The following is a 17,266-nucleotide window of genomic DNA, read 5'->3' on the forward strand; positions in this document are numbered from 1 at the left end:
AAGAGGCCCAACCAGTCCCAAAGTGCCTTTCTGGTTGGCTTTCCATCTGTGGGGCCACATGACAAAGGTCATGACTTCCCTGCTTGCACTTAGAATAGCCCCTTCTTCCACTGTCCTCCTGCAGTCCCTTGTGGTCCATGGGCTCCAGTTAAATGCTGGAAGCTGCAACCAGCCCCACACCCAAGAAACAGAAGACCATCATTGTAGAGAACTGTGCCTCCTAAGCACACAGATGAGTGGAGGATTTGGAGTACTTCCAATGTTCTTATATTTTTGAATGTGACATTCTAAAGTTGATTTTCAATATGCTCTGTTATAACCCCCCAACACACACACACAGACACACACACACACACACAGACACACACACACACACACACACACACACACACACACTTCTATCCATACCCATATTTGCTGTAAGATTGTGTGAGACACATATTGAAATATTGGTGATGATATGTGTTGGGATGTAGTTACCAGAAACGGCACTCAGGAGCCCAAATTCAGGAGTGAAATTGCCACTTCCAGTCCATTATTTCCTAGGGAAACAATGCCCTCCACCCTGCACCTGCATCTGTCCTCCTGGGAAGCTATATGGATCACTGTGAACTCTGCACTTTGATTCATTGTAACATTGTTGCTACAATGAGCATCATTTCTGCTTTGCTAGCAACCACACTATTATCCTTAGCTGCAGTCAACAAACCTGCTCTGCACTGTGTTCAAGGTCATACCACAAAGGATCAATTGTGATAGGCTTCCCTTGGAAGAGTTGTCACTTTCACTGCCAATTTTTATGATGTTTTATAATCTTTCACAAAGTCTACAAATCAAGCAGGAATTACATAATCTGCTCAATGCTTTCCCAAGGAGTCACTATCCAGTACAAATCATGTCCCCACCCACCCCTCTAAAAAGCTAGGTCTCCTGCTCTGTTCCCATTCCTTGTGTCCTGGGTGCTCACATGAGGCCTCTCCCTAGTGTTATTCGATATTTCTCCTTCCCTGCAGGCTAGGCACTTCCTTCTGAATCATGGAGACCAACTCTCTGTAGGAAGCTATTCAGGCACAGGTATGATTCCTGCTGGTTTAGGGTAGGTCCTGGGCCTTCATGAAAGGGGCAAGTGGAGGTGATGGTGGAACTGGAGATCCCAATCTCACATTGGAGCCTTTATCATCCCTTGACTATTGAGCATTTCCCACATGTGACAATGAATTGTCAGAAGACTGGTTGGGAGGAGTTTTGCCTCTGCTGAAATCCCATCATTTTTACACTGCCTGAGAAGAGGTAGACATTGCCTAAAATAGTGACACTCGCCAATATTAGCTGGGGACAGGAGTTCCCACAGTGAATGGGATAACTATCTTCGTAAAATAGACAGAGATATCATGTGCTGCATGAATTCTATAGGGAAGCCTGGCAGAACAGTGTTCTTCTAAACTGGATGGAACTCACTGCCCAATCATGACTCAAACGCAGCCTGAAATAAGTAGAATGAGTTTCACTAGGGGTCCCTGGCAGAAGAGTAGATAGCAATAGGAACTGTATTTACCCAGCCTCTCCCAAACTCTTGTCACCTGGAATCTCCTTAAACCCAGAAACTTTCCTTTCCCATAACTGGAAAGCTCTTAATTCTTATGGCTCTAGAGGTGCTGCAGAAACCTGACTGAGCGTGCCACCTACTGCCAGGAGAGATCACTGCAGGCTGAAATAGAAGACATCCTGGGAAAGAGGTTTATCATGCTTAGCCCTTGTTCTTCTCTGGGGTCTTGAGGACCTGGCAGATACCATCTCACCATTGGCAAGGGACTTGTGCTGCAGTGTGACACCAACAGTAACTCTGTAGCAGTAGGATAGTTGGAAAGCTACTCACATTCCAGGCTTGGTTTCAAGTCAAGGACCTTGACTCCTTCAAAACATCTGCAGGTTTGTGAACAGGGGGTCCCATGAACATTCCCTGTGCTTGGCCCAATCCCCTTGACAGGGGCCTGGGATGGGAAAGGGCTTGGGAACTTTGGTTGAGTGGTAGAGCAGATCCTAGGGTGAGGCACCACATTGTGTGTAGGTCTTGGGGTGTGTACAGATCCACATTCACCACATTCCTGTAAAATGAGTACCCAGAGGGACTTCCTAGTCTCTCTACCAGTCCCAGCTGAGCCAAGCACTCTCCTTCTCAGTCAAATACAACTAAAAATAAAAATGGTAGCAAAATCTGCAATAAATATCAAGTCACAAAAACAAAACAGGTCAGAAAATCAGCTTGCCTTAAAAAGGCCACTGAAAACTGGGTGCCAACGGCTCATGCCTCTAACCCTAGATACTCAAGGGGCTGAGATCTGAGGACCTCAGTTCCAATCCAGGCAGGAAAGTCTGCCTTATCTCAAAAAACTGGAAGTAAAACTGTGGTTCAAACGGTAGGATTCTAGTCTTGAGCCAAAAAAGCTCAGGAACAGTGCTCAGGTACTGAGTTCAAGCCCCAGAATGACACACAAAGGCAACTGAGAAACAAAGGATAGACCAGTGTTAGTTTATTTGGATACTTATTCACATGTGGGATGCCAATCCTCACACATGCCACCTGTACCCCTCACATGCCCACCCAGCCCCCATGAGGGACACCACCATAAGAATAGGCCCATTACCACCACCACCCCTCCACCCCGCAACACAGGTGGCAGCCCTAGAGCAAGCAGGCCATGCTCTGGCTGCCTTCATACACTGTTTCCTGCAGCAATAAGTTGCCAAACCAGCCACCTCCCCTTATATCACCTCACTGTGCTTGGCAGGCCCTCTTCCCTCAGACCCTGTTTCTTGCTCTATAAAGTAAGGTTACTAGTATATATGTTATAGGGCAGAAAGGAGGGTGGAAGAACTAGGGATGGAGGTGTAATCTGTCGCTCTCTGATCCCAGTCAGCGACATAGCTAGAGGTAGAACAGAGTGAGGATAGCAAAGAGAAAGTGAGGCATGGCCCTATGGTCATTTGACATATTCTTGTCCTAGTTGGGGCTGCTTCTCTCAATCAGTAAGTCCAAAGAAGTTTTTATAAAGGGGCAAGACCATGAGGGTCCCCGACACCGGTCACCCTCATTTGTTCCTGCTAACACTGGCTCTTCTTAGTCCAAGGGCCTCGCCCAGGCTGGAGAAAATGTATGTGAAAGGTGATTTTGTCACTAGCCTTCTAGCTGGGCTGCCAGGAGCCCCTCTTGTTGTTAAATCTACCCCCTCCTTGCTCCTAATGGGGAGTATTCCTGTACTTCTCCTGGGCAGGGGCACCCAAGATAAGACTAAGTTCCCTCAGGCCACATATACCCCCCACATCCCTGCCCTGATCAATACCACCCAGCAGGTTGAGGTCTTTCCATTCACTCTATGTCTGGCCTGAGAGCTGGATGCGGCAGCAGATGGCGGTGACTATTATAAACACCTTACTGGCCCTTCTTCTTTTGTCAGTGTTCTGGTGCCTCACCACACAGGTGTTGTCCACAGGGAAAGCTCCCAGAGTGACTGAGGTCTCAGGATGGGCACTGCAGCTGGTCAGCGTCCAGCCTGCATCACAGCTCACGGTGACCTGCCAGAGTCCAGACAGCACAAGTAAGGCCAGGTCCCGCATGCATGGTCAGGTCTCTAAGCCACCTGCTACACTGTCCCTCCCAGCAACCCTCAGTGGGGACCAAACTGTGAACACCTGGCTTGCTTCTGCCCCTCACACCCCAAAGGGGCTGAGTCCAAAGCTGCCCACCACTCCCTCAGGGTGCTTCAGCCCCAGCCTACCAGGACACTGCAGCCCAGACAGACATCTCAACAAACCAAAGCCCCTCCCACCTCCCACTTCCCTCCAAGCCACACCTCCCACAGCCTTCCCCATCCAGTGATGGCAACTCCATCCCCCCAGCAGCTCCACAAGACCTTGCAACAGCCCTCCACTCCTTGTTGCAGCTCATCCCAGACCAGAGCCACCAGCCTCAGGTCCCAAACTCCTCCTGCCATGGCCTCTAGAGGCTAGCTCTCAGACTCCAAGAGGCCAAGTGTGACCTGCCCTCCCTTCAGAGATCTGCCTTCTTCCTCCAACCTTCCATGGTTGCTCAGGCATTCCAGCCCTGAACAACTCCCCGTAGGTTTGTGAAATGCAGAAGTGATGCTTTGGTTTTTTTGTGCTTCTTTTGTTTTTTTGTTGTGCACACACACCAATCCTGGCATTTAAACTCCAGAGCTGAACCCAGCTCCAGATCTGTTTTTTGGGGGGACAGATAATTGATGGCATAAGTTTCATAATCTCTCTTGCCAAGGTTGGCTTTGAACCCCAGTCCTCAGATCTCAGTCACCAGAATCGTTATGAATACAGGTGCTTTAAAAAATAAAAAAAGCAGTACTGAGGTTTGAACTCATGAGTGCCAAGCAGGTTCTCTACCACTTTAGTTACCACTTTGGCTGCTTTTGCTTTAGATATTTTTCAGATAGAATCTCTTTTTTTATTTTTATTGATTTTTTTGCCCAGGTGGGCCTCAATCTGAACTCTTATTTGTTCCTTCTCAGGAGCAGGTGAAACAGGCACAGCATTATATTACTGTGTCCAGTCTCAGCAATTCATTTCTTTATGCCATATTTATTTGTGCTATCCTTAAAGGGGGACGGGGCATTGGAGAGCAAACCTTACTAATGTGGCCAGAAACAAAAGCAAGCCCATGACACTCACACTGACACTCATACAAACACATGTGCAAGCACATGCACACACACACACACACACACACACTGCACATGACAGCACAGGTGCTCAGGTCCTCCCCTGGGCAATGCAGGCCCCAGCCATCTCCACCACCCACCTCCCACAACCCCAACCCTTCACCTTCTCCAAGGGACTGAAACGCCTGTACTTCTTCGTTGTACACTGCAGGCCCGGAGCATGGCAGCAGGTAGCATGGACACTGGCCTTCTTGTGCCCCAGACACTTTCTGGGCTGATAAACTTGCTGCCTTGAAGAATGCTTGGAGACACCAGGGTTACCTATCCCCCAATGGGAGCTGCATCCTGGGGCAGAGGAGGGACAGCTCACACACTGAATGTGGAAGACTATCGTAGTTCTCTTTCCACACCCCTTTCTCTATAAGGTTGAAAGCCAAGGAAACCCAGGAGCAGCTCTGAGTGGAAGAGTCATTGGGCTGAGCAGGAGGACTTCCAGCATAGCTCTGCTGGTGATCTGACTTGTAGAATTTTGGGAGAGAAGCTCAACCTCTCTGAGCCATAGTTTCCATGATCTCCTCTCCACCAAAGAAGTGGAGCCATGGGGCATGGTTCCCAGGCCTGCGATGATCAACCACTGCTTACCCAAACCCCTCCCTCCTCAAGTCCTTTCCTCATGCATCATCACCAAGAGCAGTCCAGCATTAGCCTGGGTCTGTGGGCTAGAGAATCAGGTGCACCTGGCTGTAAAATTGTGGGCACTTTGCTGAACTTCATCAAGTCTCAGTTTCCCTATTTGTAAAACAGCTAGAGCAATAGCAGCAACTCACTTAGCTAAAGCAGAAACATGCATGGGAAGTCCCAGTGCTGCCCATGCAGGACCCAGAATCTGGTAACCAGGACCAGAGCCCTTCTCCCAGCTCTGTAGCTTTAGGAAAGACACTCGGCAACTTGTCCTGCATATGGAACTTGGCCTGAGCTACACAGTGAGTGCCTGTGGCTCTGCCAGCTTTGCCAAAGGCCAGGCTTCCTGCCAGGCCAGCAACCACATAGAGCTCTTGTCCCAGACAAGGCTCCAAGCCACTGGGCTCATCTGACTGCTGCTAATCCAACCAACTTCTAACCCCACCTAACCTTTACTATTCCAGAACTTCAGACTCCCCAGTACTTACCTAACAAGGTCAGCTCCTGACCTAGTAATTCAAGATAATTCCCAATGTCCCCTAAACCTCCCCGCTGGCACCAAGCTCCTTCTAAGAATGGCTCCAGCTCAAGAAAAACAGTCCCTACCTCCTCAGTGCAGCCCTCACCCATGACTTCCAGACACATTCCTGGACAGGTTTGTTATACAAAGTTCCTAGCCCAGGGCTGGTAAGGTGGCTCAGTGGTAGAGCACTTGCCTTGCATGCCTGAGGTCCTGGGTTCCATTCCTCAGCACCACAGAAGCAAAAAAAAAAAGTCAAAAGTGGTGCTGTGGCTCAAGTGATAGAGTGCTAGCCTTGAGCTGAAGAGCTAAGGGATAGCGCCCAGGCCCAGAGTTCAGGCCACACACCTGGACTACCTACCCCCAAAAAGAAAGTCCCCAGTTCAGAGAAAGAACTCCAGAGTGATGGTCGGTGACAGTGGCCACCAGAATGCAACTGTCCAGGATTAGAGCTGAGCATTCACAATGAGGAGACTAAGGCACAGGGCTGAGAAGAAACTTGCTAGCTACTGATTGGATCAACCTGAGCTGTGCCCTACTCTGACAGGCCTGAACTAGGGCAGCCTACCCACACAGAGGGTAAACAGCTCCCAGTGCCCAAGCCAGAGGTCACTTGTAACCCTTCTTATCACCACTACAGAGGCAGGAGAGGAAGAGAGAGGTGAAGCCACTTGTCCAAGGCCACATAGCATGCAAGTTGCACATCCTGTTTGGCTGTGGGTCCTGAGGCTCCCATATCATCTGCTCACACTCATGGGGACCAAGTGTGTAGGCCATGTCTCCTGAGCATCAGGAGGTAGGACATCTTCCTCACCCTGGCGGGACCAGCCCCTACCTGTGAGGACTTGGTCAGGATCCAGGCAGTGGGTGTAGGTCTTCAGCCACACCAAGGCTGGAGGAGCTGTGTAGACTCTGCAGTTGGCTCGGCGGAGCAGGCAGCATCTGGCCACCGCAGAAACCTGGCTATTTCCAAATGCCAGGCAAACGCGTCTCTTTCCTAGGATCTGAGAGTCGAAGAGAGAAATGGGAACTTGCTGTGAACAGGTTTAGGGACTGGGGAACCTGGTCTGAGAGGGACCCCGTCTGCAAGTTCTGGCTCCTGAGTCCTCAGCATTGTTGGTTCCATGCAGGCTGTCCTGCCATGTGCAGCTCAGATGAATCTTCCCAACACTGACAATGCCTTGTAATAAGGATACCTGATATAGCAGCACAGGGCCTACAGGCCCCCTGGCCCATCGGGCCTCTCCTAAGAAACCTCCCTAACATTGATTTCTGCACAGAAGTGTTCACCTACCATATCCTCTAAGCCCTCTTCCCCTCACAGGGCCACCCAGGGTATGGGAACCTCATCAGCTGCTTCTGCAACTTTGAAATTCTCAACTCACAGAGCCTCTGTCATCCCAACCTGAGGGTCATGATTGTGCATTCTCTTGGTTGGCAGGGAGAAGGAAGGGGTGTGTCAGTACTGGGACTTGAACTCAGGGAGTAGGTGCTGTCTCCCAGCTTTATCATTCAAGCCTGGCACTCTACCAGCAGAGTTGCAACGCCCCTTCACGTTTAGTTGGAGATAAGAACTACATGAAATTTACTGGACTGGCTTTTGAACCACGATCCTCAGATCTAAGCCTCCTGAGTCATTAGAACAACAGGCATGAGACAAAAACACCCAGCATAGAGATGGCTTTAGGCAAGGCAGAGAGCCGAAGCCACCGCTGTTCTTTCCCTCCTGTGCCCATGAGGGTGCTGTCTGTCCGGAGTCCCCCAGGAGCACCTGGCCCTGCCCAGGCCTTTGAAGTCGAGACAGGGATTGGAATCCAGAGGACAGAGGACTGGACACACAGAGTGTGCAGCTCACCCCCACACGCTCGCCCAGCCGCTTCCCACTCTGGGAGAAACTGGAGCAGCCCAGCAGCTCCTCCTCCGGGTCACAGTGAGCCTCAGCAGCGTGTGTCAGCCTGAATTCCCAGGGTGCTGACCACACAGTCCTGCAGAACAGCTCTTCACCTGCAACAAGGTCATGAGTAATGCGGCTGTGGGGGCACAGTACACCCAGAGAATCCAGAGAAGGTTTCAGTCTTACATCAGGGAGAGGAGTTTCCATATCACATGAAACTTTTAGTTAAAACTTCAGTGTTGAAATCATTACCCTGATCCTGGAGTCCTATCTGAGGAGGACAGTCCTTCTGTAGACCAGGTAGGGGACTGTCACCTCCACACGGGCCTCTCACACCCAGGCTGGCCTCTGCCTACCCACCTGCCCTGCTCACCTGTTTCCTGGGTGCGGGGGGGCAGTGCAGCCAACAGGTTGGGAGTCTTGAATCGCTCCTCCTCCGGGAACCAGGTGTCATTGATAGCATTGCTGATAGAGTAGTGGATCAGCCTCTGCCTCAGCTCAGCCACAGTGAGGTTTGGCTGGGCAGTGAGCATCAGGGCTGCTATGCCTGATGGAGGAAGGAAAAAATCAGACAAGGTGATCGCCTGGCCTTCCATCCTAGCTGGGAACTCCTTTTAGGACACAAATGCACACACATGCACACATGATGTGATTTTCCCAAAATGAAGCCACCTGCAATCCCTTGCATAGTGAAAGATAGAAAGTAACACATTTTGTTCTCCTATCTCTAGGCCTTGGTATTGGCTATTGTGTTCACCAGGTAAACACCAATTTATACCCCAGTGATGCAAAATGGCACCATCTCCATCAGGTCTGCACATTGGGTTCTCTTCCTCATAGCCAAGCTTATGGACGATCTGGCCAAAGGGGCCGCTGGAATCCTGGTGGTCCAGGCAGTGGCATGGTGACTCACCAGCCACATGGGCAGCCGCCTGCGAAGTTCCACTCTGCGTTACATAGCAAACATTACAGCCTTTGGAGGCACTGACAATGTTCTTCCCAGGAGCAAAGATGTCCACACAGGATCCATAGTTAGTCCCCAGAGGACCCTGGATGAGTGGCTGGATCTGAGAATCGACAGCTCCAACAGTGATGACCTGGAACGTGGCAAAGAGTTGAGGGAAAGGCTGCATGAGGCAGACTGATCAACGCCTATACTTCCTGTTTGACTCCCATGTAAGTGTCTTCTCCAGAGGAAAATCTGGCTCCTGGGCACAGCTGATACCCTAGCCTGCCCCAGGGCTTCTACAGGATTCAGTCACTACTCTTGATGCCCTGTAGAGATTGTACAATAATGGGATAAAAACACTAAATTGACAATGTTGTTATCAAGAAGGCAGAGTGCTGTGAGGCAACCCACAGTGAGCCAGGCTGGATGCAGGCAGTTGTAAGTTCAGCATCTCTGGAAAAACCCCTGGAGCTATAGTCTGAAGGTTTGTGCAGGGCAAGGAGGGAGAGGGAAAGGGGAGGGCAGCACTGCCCATTTGCCTCTGTACCTTCCCTATCTTCCAAGGCACAGAAGACCCGGAGATGGGACACCTGTCTTCCCCCTGATACTGCCAGGCCCACACAAGCCCCACACAAAGCAGTGGCTCTCCAAATGTCAATCAGGAGGAGAGGGATGGCACAGGGGGAGGATGTGATGGAGGGGGTAATGTGGGAGGGCCTTTGAAGATGAGGCAGGGCTAGCCAAACCCCTTGTCACACTGGGGTTTGGGGAGGCTGGGCCTCTGACAACCTGCAAGGCAGGACATGAGCAGGAAGCCCTGCTGGCACCTACCTCAGGAGACGACGCTGGAGAGTAGGCACAGGCATCTCTCTGAAAGTTGCCCGCAGCGGCCACCAGCACTGCTCCAGCCCTTGCCAGACGCTTGCAGGCATTGTTGATGCTCTGGCTGTACCCACTCACCAGGGGCAGCAGCACTACCATGCGCTTGGAGGGATTGGAGACCAGCTTTTTCCAAAGAAACTCCAAGCCTGACAGAACATAGATGACTGAGAACAAGATGACTGCCTGGAGAGGGGCATGTTGCCCTCCCCAGCTCCTTCCCTCCAAATCAACAGTGATGTTCATTATTGAACCCAACATAGGTCAGTGCATCTGGCCAAAGTGGCTGCTGGGGTCTGCCACTCACCCATGAGGATGCCGCTGATGGTGCCCTTCCCTTGGCAGTTCAGCACACGCAGGCTGTGTATGTTAATGTCCTTGGCCACACCAACATTCTGGCCACTGACCAGGGCTGCCAGGTGAGTACCATGGCCTTCACAATTGTCCTCCTGCTCCACCAACACAAAGACCAGATGAGAAAGACACCCGCCCCATGATTTCCCAAAGACCCCGGATGGACTGGCAGTGCCCGCCCTTCCTTGTCTACAACTGAGGATTTGGGATGGACGGTGATGGCTGGGGAGGGTGGCCATGGTGCTCCAGGTCTGGTGGTCCTCATCTTCCTCTGGGATGGGCTGGGGAAGGATGGCTCACCTGTGTCCTGGGTGCACTGGTGCTCTGCCACTCCTCCTCAGGCACTCTCTCAAAGTTAGAGATGTTGATCCTGCCCTTAATTTCCAGGTGATTAGGCTGGATGCTAGTGCCCAAGAGATACACCTCCACGGGGTTTTCCTTGTCTTCCCACAATTACATTTGGGCAAGAAGAGAAAAGGGAGAACCAAGAGCATCATGTTATATGACACTCAATGATGGCATGCTCTGCTTCTCAATTGTGCAGTCTTTCATCTAAAAATCCTCCCAAGCTACTCCTAGTGGGAATATTTTACTGACAAGGGCAGTGAGACGTAGAGACAGGGAGCTGTCCTAAGCCATGAAGATGGCCAATGAGAGAGAGTCAGGAAACTCCCTAATAGCATGCTGCCTGTTACTGGGTCTTGTTATCAACTCAAATGGCCCAGCTCCAGCTTGAGCTCTGTCATTGGCTGGGAGCAGCCCAGGAGGCCTCAGGGACCTGCTCCTACTACTGGTTCTCTTGAGGCAGAATTACAGCAGCACACTTTCTATTGTTGCCCAAGCAAAACTGCAGTTCTGGAGATCAGAAATTCAAGATCGAGAGATCATGCTGCACTCCCCCTGAAGATTTGGATAAGAAGCTTCACTCGTCTTCTGCACCTCCTTCTGGTGGCTGCTGGCATTTCTTGGCTTGTGGCCTCCTCACCCCAAGTTCTGCCCATCTCCTCCTATTGCCTTTCTTTTATAAGGTTTGGGTTTGAGGATGACAAACAGCTGTGCTGTGTGGCCTCTATTCGTAAAGGGATAGTACAGGGCCTGCCCAGCCTTCTTTATCCCCATCCATACAGGACCTGCTTTACCCTGTCCCAGTCCAACAACTCCTAAAGGCTCTCCTCCAGCCAAACCCTTGAGAAGATTCTAGAAGGGACTCCCTAGCTCTGTCTCCATTCCTCCAGGAAGGGACAAGGACATCATGGGCATCACCAGGGAGCAGGAAATGGACTGTGTCTACTCCAAACCTTCAGGAGAGCTAGTCACTAGTACCATAGAAAAGACACACCATGTCCTTTTAGACCTATCTATCTGGAGGCTAGAGTTGTGACTTAAGTCGTAACCTAGCAAATGTGAGGTCCTGGATTCAAATGACAGCACCACCATCAGACCATATCTGAAAAAGAGGTCTTTCTAGGTGAGCTCATGCAGGATGAACAAGTAGCACTAAATCCAGTGCAGAGTGGCCTCACACAAGAATGAAGAGGAAGGCTGGGCACCCTGTCCCACTTCTGTCATCCCTGCTATTTGTGTGTCAGAGAATGGATAGATCAAAGCCAGCCCAGGCAAAAAGTTCATAAGACCACATCGCAACCAAAGCTAGGTGCAGTAGCACAAGCTTGTCATCCCAGCTACTCAGTAACCATAACAAGGAGGATTGTGGTCCAGGTTCTGGCATAAATATGAGAACTTATCTAAACAGTAACTATTGTATACATGTCTTGAGTGTAGAGAACCTGCCTAGCAAGCATGAGGCCCTGAGTGCAAAGCCCAAGACTCTAAAGGAGAAACAGAACATATCTTGCTACTCAGAAAGGAGAGATGTAGAGCATTAATGGTTCAAAGCCAACCTAGGCAGCAAAGTCCTCTACATTCCATCTCCAATTTACTAGTAAAACATCAGGCTAGAGGTGTGGCAAAAGTGGCAGTGTGCCAGGGTGAACAAGTAAGCTGAGCACATGGGTAGCCCTAAGTTCAAGACCAATACCACTCATAAAATAAATAGAATAAGCCAATGAAAAGAAAGGAAAATGGAAAAAAGAATGATAAAAGGAGAAAGCAAGAACCACACAAAGGTGGGAAGCTGGGGCAGAGCAAAATGACAGCCTGCCAACATCACCCACCTTCCAGTCCTGAAGACACTGCCTCTGCTTCCCCTTAGCCTCTAAACAGTGGGGAGGACAAGGCTGATCACGGCCTGTTCACAGCTAAGGGAAAGGCCTAGAAAGGGAGGTGGCTCCTCAGACCCTGAGATCCGTGGATAAGGAGAAGGCGTTGGGCTCACCCCCAGACCTGAGGCCCAGCACCAAACCAAACCCAGATCTGCACAGGCTCATCCAACACTACAGGGTCCAGTCAGAACCTCCGATCCTCTCCCAAGCAGGTGCCCTTACTGCCTTTCCCAGCTCAGGTTCACTGAGACACCCCCGTCTCCCAGACTTTGACATGTTCCTGTCCCCCTCCTGAGAGGCCTGGAGACAGAGGGAAGCTCTGGAGATCTGGTCTTGTTTTGAGGACTGAGAGTTATATAGACCAGAGACTGTAAGTCACAGTCAAGTTCAGTTTCCTCTTAAGGCAAGTATGGCCTGCTGGAGAGAAGAGGAGGAAAAGAAGATGGTTATTCAGGCACTTGTGGCTCAAGCTTATAATACTAGCTACTCAGGAAGCTGGGATCTGAGGGTGGCTGTTCAAAACCCAGCCTGGACAGGAAACTGTGAGTTTCTTATCTCTAATTAATCATTCAAAAGCTGGAAGTAGAGCTTTGACTCAAGTGGTAGAGCACCATCTTTGAGCAGAAAAAAACTAAGGGAGAATACCCAGACTCTAGGTTCAAGGCCCCAAATTTGAAAAAAAAATAGAAGCGTGGACCTTAGGCAAATGTCCCGGTATTGTGCACAGAACACCAGGAGGGAGCACAGTCCAAGTGGGGTTAGAGAGAACAGAGAGAAGATGGGTCAGGTGAGCTCCCAGGACAGAGAGAAGAGGTGGGCCATGGCAGCTGTGGTCTTACTGCTGTGGTTGAAGCTTCGAAACTGGTTCCACTCAGGAGAAATCCACTGCATGTTCCACATGGTGCTCTGAGTCGGAATCCACGGAGGGCTCCACAGGAGGCTCTGTGCAAAGGCAAAGGAATCCTTCTCGATGAACTTTGCCTTCTTGAGCCTCAAGACCTGCAGACACCAAGGACACAGGATCTCAATTACATGAGTCACTTAGCCAGAAGCACCCAGCACTTGGCACATCTGATCCCTACAGTGCCCACCATAAACAAAAGGCCCTCTCCTTGGACCAGAAGAAAAAGTGTCCCCGCTACTCTAGTAGGCTTAGGAGTGGGGGGAGCTGGGACCAGTGCCCCACAACTGGTAGCTGAGCCCACATGAGTGGCAGGAGAGATACAGCTTCCACATCTCATCTGGGAGCCAGGCACTGCCAGTTCTAGGCAAGTTGGACAGTGGGGGAAGTCCTTGTGGTCTGGACTCCATGTCCACATCAGGATGTCAGCACTGGCCGTCCTGTGAGTCCACTCTTTCCCCACATTTTTCCTGTCTTCAGATCATAGTGCTATGAACCCTGGTGGTGGCATCTGGGTGCTGAGCCAAAGGGACAGGAGAAGGGACCAGCAAGAATTGAGAGCACAGTGTGTGCTCAGACCCATCCCTTCCCTGAAGCATGCCTCACACATCCTGAGCCAACCCGACCCTTCTCTCACCTCAGCTGTGAACCAAGGCTGCAATGCACCAACCCAAGAACACTGGCTTGATGCCCCAGAAGCTGGGAATCCAGCTCCCCCGTGTACACGGGGATCCCTCCTGCTTCAAATGAGGGTGAATAGACCAAGTACCATAGTGGAATTGGCCAGACTAACAAGGAAGCTGCCTGAGGAGGCTGGCATCACTAGCATCATTGAGCTACAGACCCTCAGTACTCAGTAAGTGTCTGCTGTCCCCTGAGTGTGTCAACCAAGGGATGCGCACAGGCCTAGGCACGTGCATGCCTGAGCTGGGGCTCACCAGGTCCAGTGGGCCCAAGTTGTCGGACTTCATCAGGATGCCAGGAAAGAGGCCTTTGAAGACGTGTAGCACTTCGAACATGAGGCCCTGGCTGGCAGCCTGGCTCTGTAGCCGTTGGACAATACTCTCCATCTGCTCCCTCTCGGATTCCTTGAACACTACCAGGTAGATATTGGGCACCTTCCAGGCACTCTGGCCCCAAGGGAGGAAAAGGAGCATGAGGACATCAAAAGAACGACCCCTCCCCTAGGTACAGATCAACTTAGAGCCGAAGAGACCCAGGACATAGAGAGACTACAGATGCCAGCTGACTCAGTGAGGCTTAAACCTCTCCCCAACACACACAAAGCCTCACTGACATCACCCACAACAGATCCACAAACTTCCAAACATGGCGTCCATCCCCAAAGGAACTGTGGGTGACCCTCAGCACTCATCTGAGTGCACATTGAGCCGGCTCCACCCTGGCCATTCCTCAGATCCTGTCTTGAGACTCAGCAGTGAACTGCCAGGAGTCTGTGGAGCACTGGCCATCCTAACTCCCCACTTTGGTGCCTTCAGTCCCAAGACCACACCAAGCCAGTGGGCAAATGAGCAAATGCTCTCAGGGATCTTCACTCCAGACCTTCCCTTACACTGAAGCTAGAGAAGAAATGGCATCCACATGGCTCCTCATCCCCAGCCTGCCCGCACCTCAGAGCGCCGGTATATGATGCTTGAGGGCCAGCCGTGGATCTCCCAAGGACGAGTGAGCTCCAGCCCCTCTTTGGGTCTGTCGAGCTGCTCTTGGGCTCCGGACTCATCCCATTCCTTTTGGGCTTCGACCTTCACAGGGCTCAGCAGCAGCAGCAGCAGCAGCAAGGGCAGCAGTGGCCACTGTGGCCACCCACAGCCATTGCTGCCCATTGGACAGGAAGAGAGATTTGCACCCTGGTGCTGACACCCGGAACCAGGACGAGCCAGGAACAAGCACAGAGCCAGGCAGGACAGCTGGGTTGTCTGGCTCACTAAGTAGCAGCTGCCTGAAGCCAGGTGCCTCCAAGTATCAGGAAACCTAGGGTGCAGAGTGTTGAACACCTGGAACCCGGGGCAATCCCATCTGATTATATACTAATAGAGCCAACCCCCTCCACACAACCCCACAGGCAAACAGGAGGGAGTTGCATGTCTGCGTTCAGCAGTTCTGACATGGGATGACCAGAGGTCAGGGAACCGCCCCCGCCTTCTCCGTGTTCATTGGCACCTTTGTCAGAACGTGTCTTCTGTTCTGAAGCATCTAGCCCTGCCTGAGGGGCACACTGAACTGGGGTCATCTCCCCATTTCACAGATAGAGAAATTGAGAACCAGAAATATCTTATCAACATCATGAGGCTATAGGCAAAGCAGATCTGATTTTTCCAGCTGTTTCTTTGGAGCCCTAAGGGGCAGTGAGGTAAAGGTTGTATCTTGCCCCCAGCATCCTCAGGCTCCTCCTTGGGCTAAGGGAGCTGGAAGAATACTGAGGCGGTGCTATGGTTCACTGTATGAGTCCCCAGGTTTAATTAGGCCTGGCAAATAGGAAAAGCTCCCTGCCTGCACATCTAACTCTCAGAGAACTGTCAGGGTCACCTTCATGTGACCAGCACCTAGCCAGACCTTGGTAGGTACCTGTAATGACTGATTAGGTTAGTGATGGAACTGTGTGCCCAGCACTGTTCTGCATGCTGGGTTACAGCAGTGAAGATGATGGGCAGACACAGAGTGTGGAGATGATGTCAGCTGGACACCAGTGATGAGGGGAGGGGATGCGCATTGTGGGCAGGGAAGGAAGAGCTGGGTTTGGATGCAGGGCAGTGTGAAAAGCTCCTTTGAGGGAGGGAGCTAAGGAAATGGGCTGTGAGGACAATGTAGTGTGGCCCCCGGGGCAGGGCTGCCCAGCAGGAAGGCAGTAGGATGGGCAATGTGGAATACAGATCTAGAGAGGTTTGAGTCCCCTGTGGGAACAGGGTGTGTGACATCAAGTCTGCAGAGTGGACACAGGTTCCAGAGGGACAAGGCCAGATGGGAGGAGAGTGCATCTGAGCAAGGCCTCCTAGGTGCAAGGACTGAGTCCCCAGGGCCTGTGGTGAAGGCCCTCCCAAGCCTGTTGGACTCCCCACGGAACTCAGTGGTCACAGACAGGGTTAGGGTAGCCCAGGGGTAATGTGATGTGTGTCAAGGACTATGGAAGACACTGAGCTGGGAGAGGCAGCCCTCGGCATCAGGAGGAATGCTTCATGGAATCTGGTGCTAGAGACAGGCAGATGTGGGGAAAGCAGATGCTCAGGACAGGGAGCTATAGAGCCATGGGGAAGGGTGTGTGGAGAGAGGCTGCTGAGGATGGGCCTGCTAGTCAAGGATCAGGAGGGCTAGAGCACAGAGGAGCTGTCAGGAAGGGAGGAGGGACAGAGGCACAGGCTAAGAGCTTCTTTCTCCCCATGAAGTTCTGGAGACTCTGGGGGAAGCAGTGGCAGTGCCCAGCTGAACCAGCAGAGGGCACCCAGTGGCCAGAGTGAGGCCCTGCAGCCTGCAGCCTGACAGGCAGGCAGGGCAGGGCCCACCTTAGCCTGGGCAGCACCTGCTCCAGCCTTCCCACCAAAGCCCACAGGGAGGTGGTAAGAGCATGGTGGTAAGAGAGGCAAAGCACACAGCAAAGGCAGGTTAGGTGTGGGAGGAGCCCAGTCAGAGGGCAGTGCGTCCCAGCAGCCTTCCTGGAGGAGGCAGCTCAAGATTATGGTCCAGCTGTAACAGGCAGCACATCCACAGAGCACAGCAGGGTCCACTTGGAGATGCTGCGATGAAACAGGGCTGATTTTAATGTTTGAGGCCAAGAAAAGACAGAGCAAGGTAGGGGGATTCCGGAAGCTTCCCAACAACAGAGTGTCTTGGCTGGCTTGCTATATGTACATACTCGCTCATTAGTACCCTTGCATGAACATCTCTAAGCCCAACACAGTTTGAGGGCCTCTACCTCTTCCTCTCCTCCCCTCTCTTGATCCTGGAGGCTCCTTGCAGACACTTGTGGGGAGAAGATGGAGCCAGGGCCTCCTCTTACCTTTTCCTGCTCACCTCTGAGCCTTTCCAAAATTCCAGTGAGCACAGCAGCCACAGCATGAGTCATGGGCACATGGTGGCAGCAGGGAGCTATGCAGAGAGGGTCCCCTCCCCAGGCAGCCCCCACTCTTGAGCAGAGAACTGGATTTCAAACAAATGCAGCAATG

At 51.7% G+C, this 17,266-nt stretch overlaps 1 protein-coding gene across 1 annotated transcript; it reads right to left on the minus strand.

Annotated features, from left to right (window-relative positions):
- Positions 1–3,372: 3,372 nt before the first annotated feature.
- LOC106001850 (proprotein convertase subtilisin/kexin type 9-like) lies at positions 3,373–14,932 on the minus strand. Its single transcript, XM_013036810.1, has 14 exons — positions 14,720–14,932; positions 14,055–14,218; positions 13,306–13,330; positions 13,110–13,186; positions 10,903–10,945; positions 10,266–10,403; positions 9,919–10,057; positions 9,564–9,760; positions 8,697–8,880; positions 8,157–8,330; positions 7,745–7,893; positions 6,725–6,893; positions 4,852–5,033; positions 3,373–3,573 (listed from the first exon to the last, which is right to left on the minus strand). The coding sequence occupies exons 1-14, from the start codon at positions 14,930–14,932 to the stop codon at positions 3,373–3,375; spliced, it is 2,055 nt and encodes a 684-aa protein (XP_012892264.1).
- Positions 14,933–17,266: the final 2,334 nt, after the last annotated feature.

Source organism: Dipodomys ordii, unplaced genomic scaffold (assembly GCF_000151885.1).
Source record: "Dipodomys ordii isolate 6190 unplaced genomic scaffold, Dord_2.0 Scaffold489, whole genome shotgun sequence".
NCBI lineage: Eukaryota > Metazoa > Chordata > Mammalia > Rodentia > Heteromyidae > Dipodomys > Dipodomys ordii.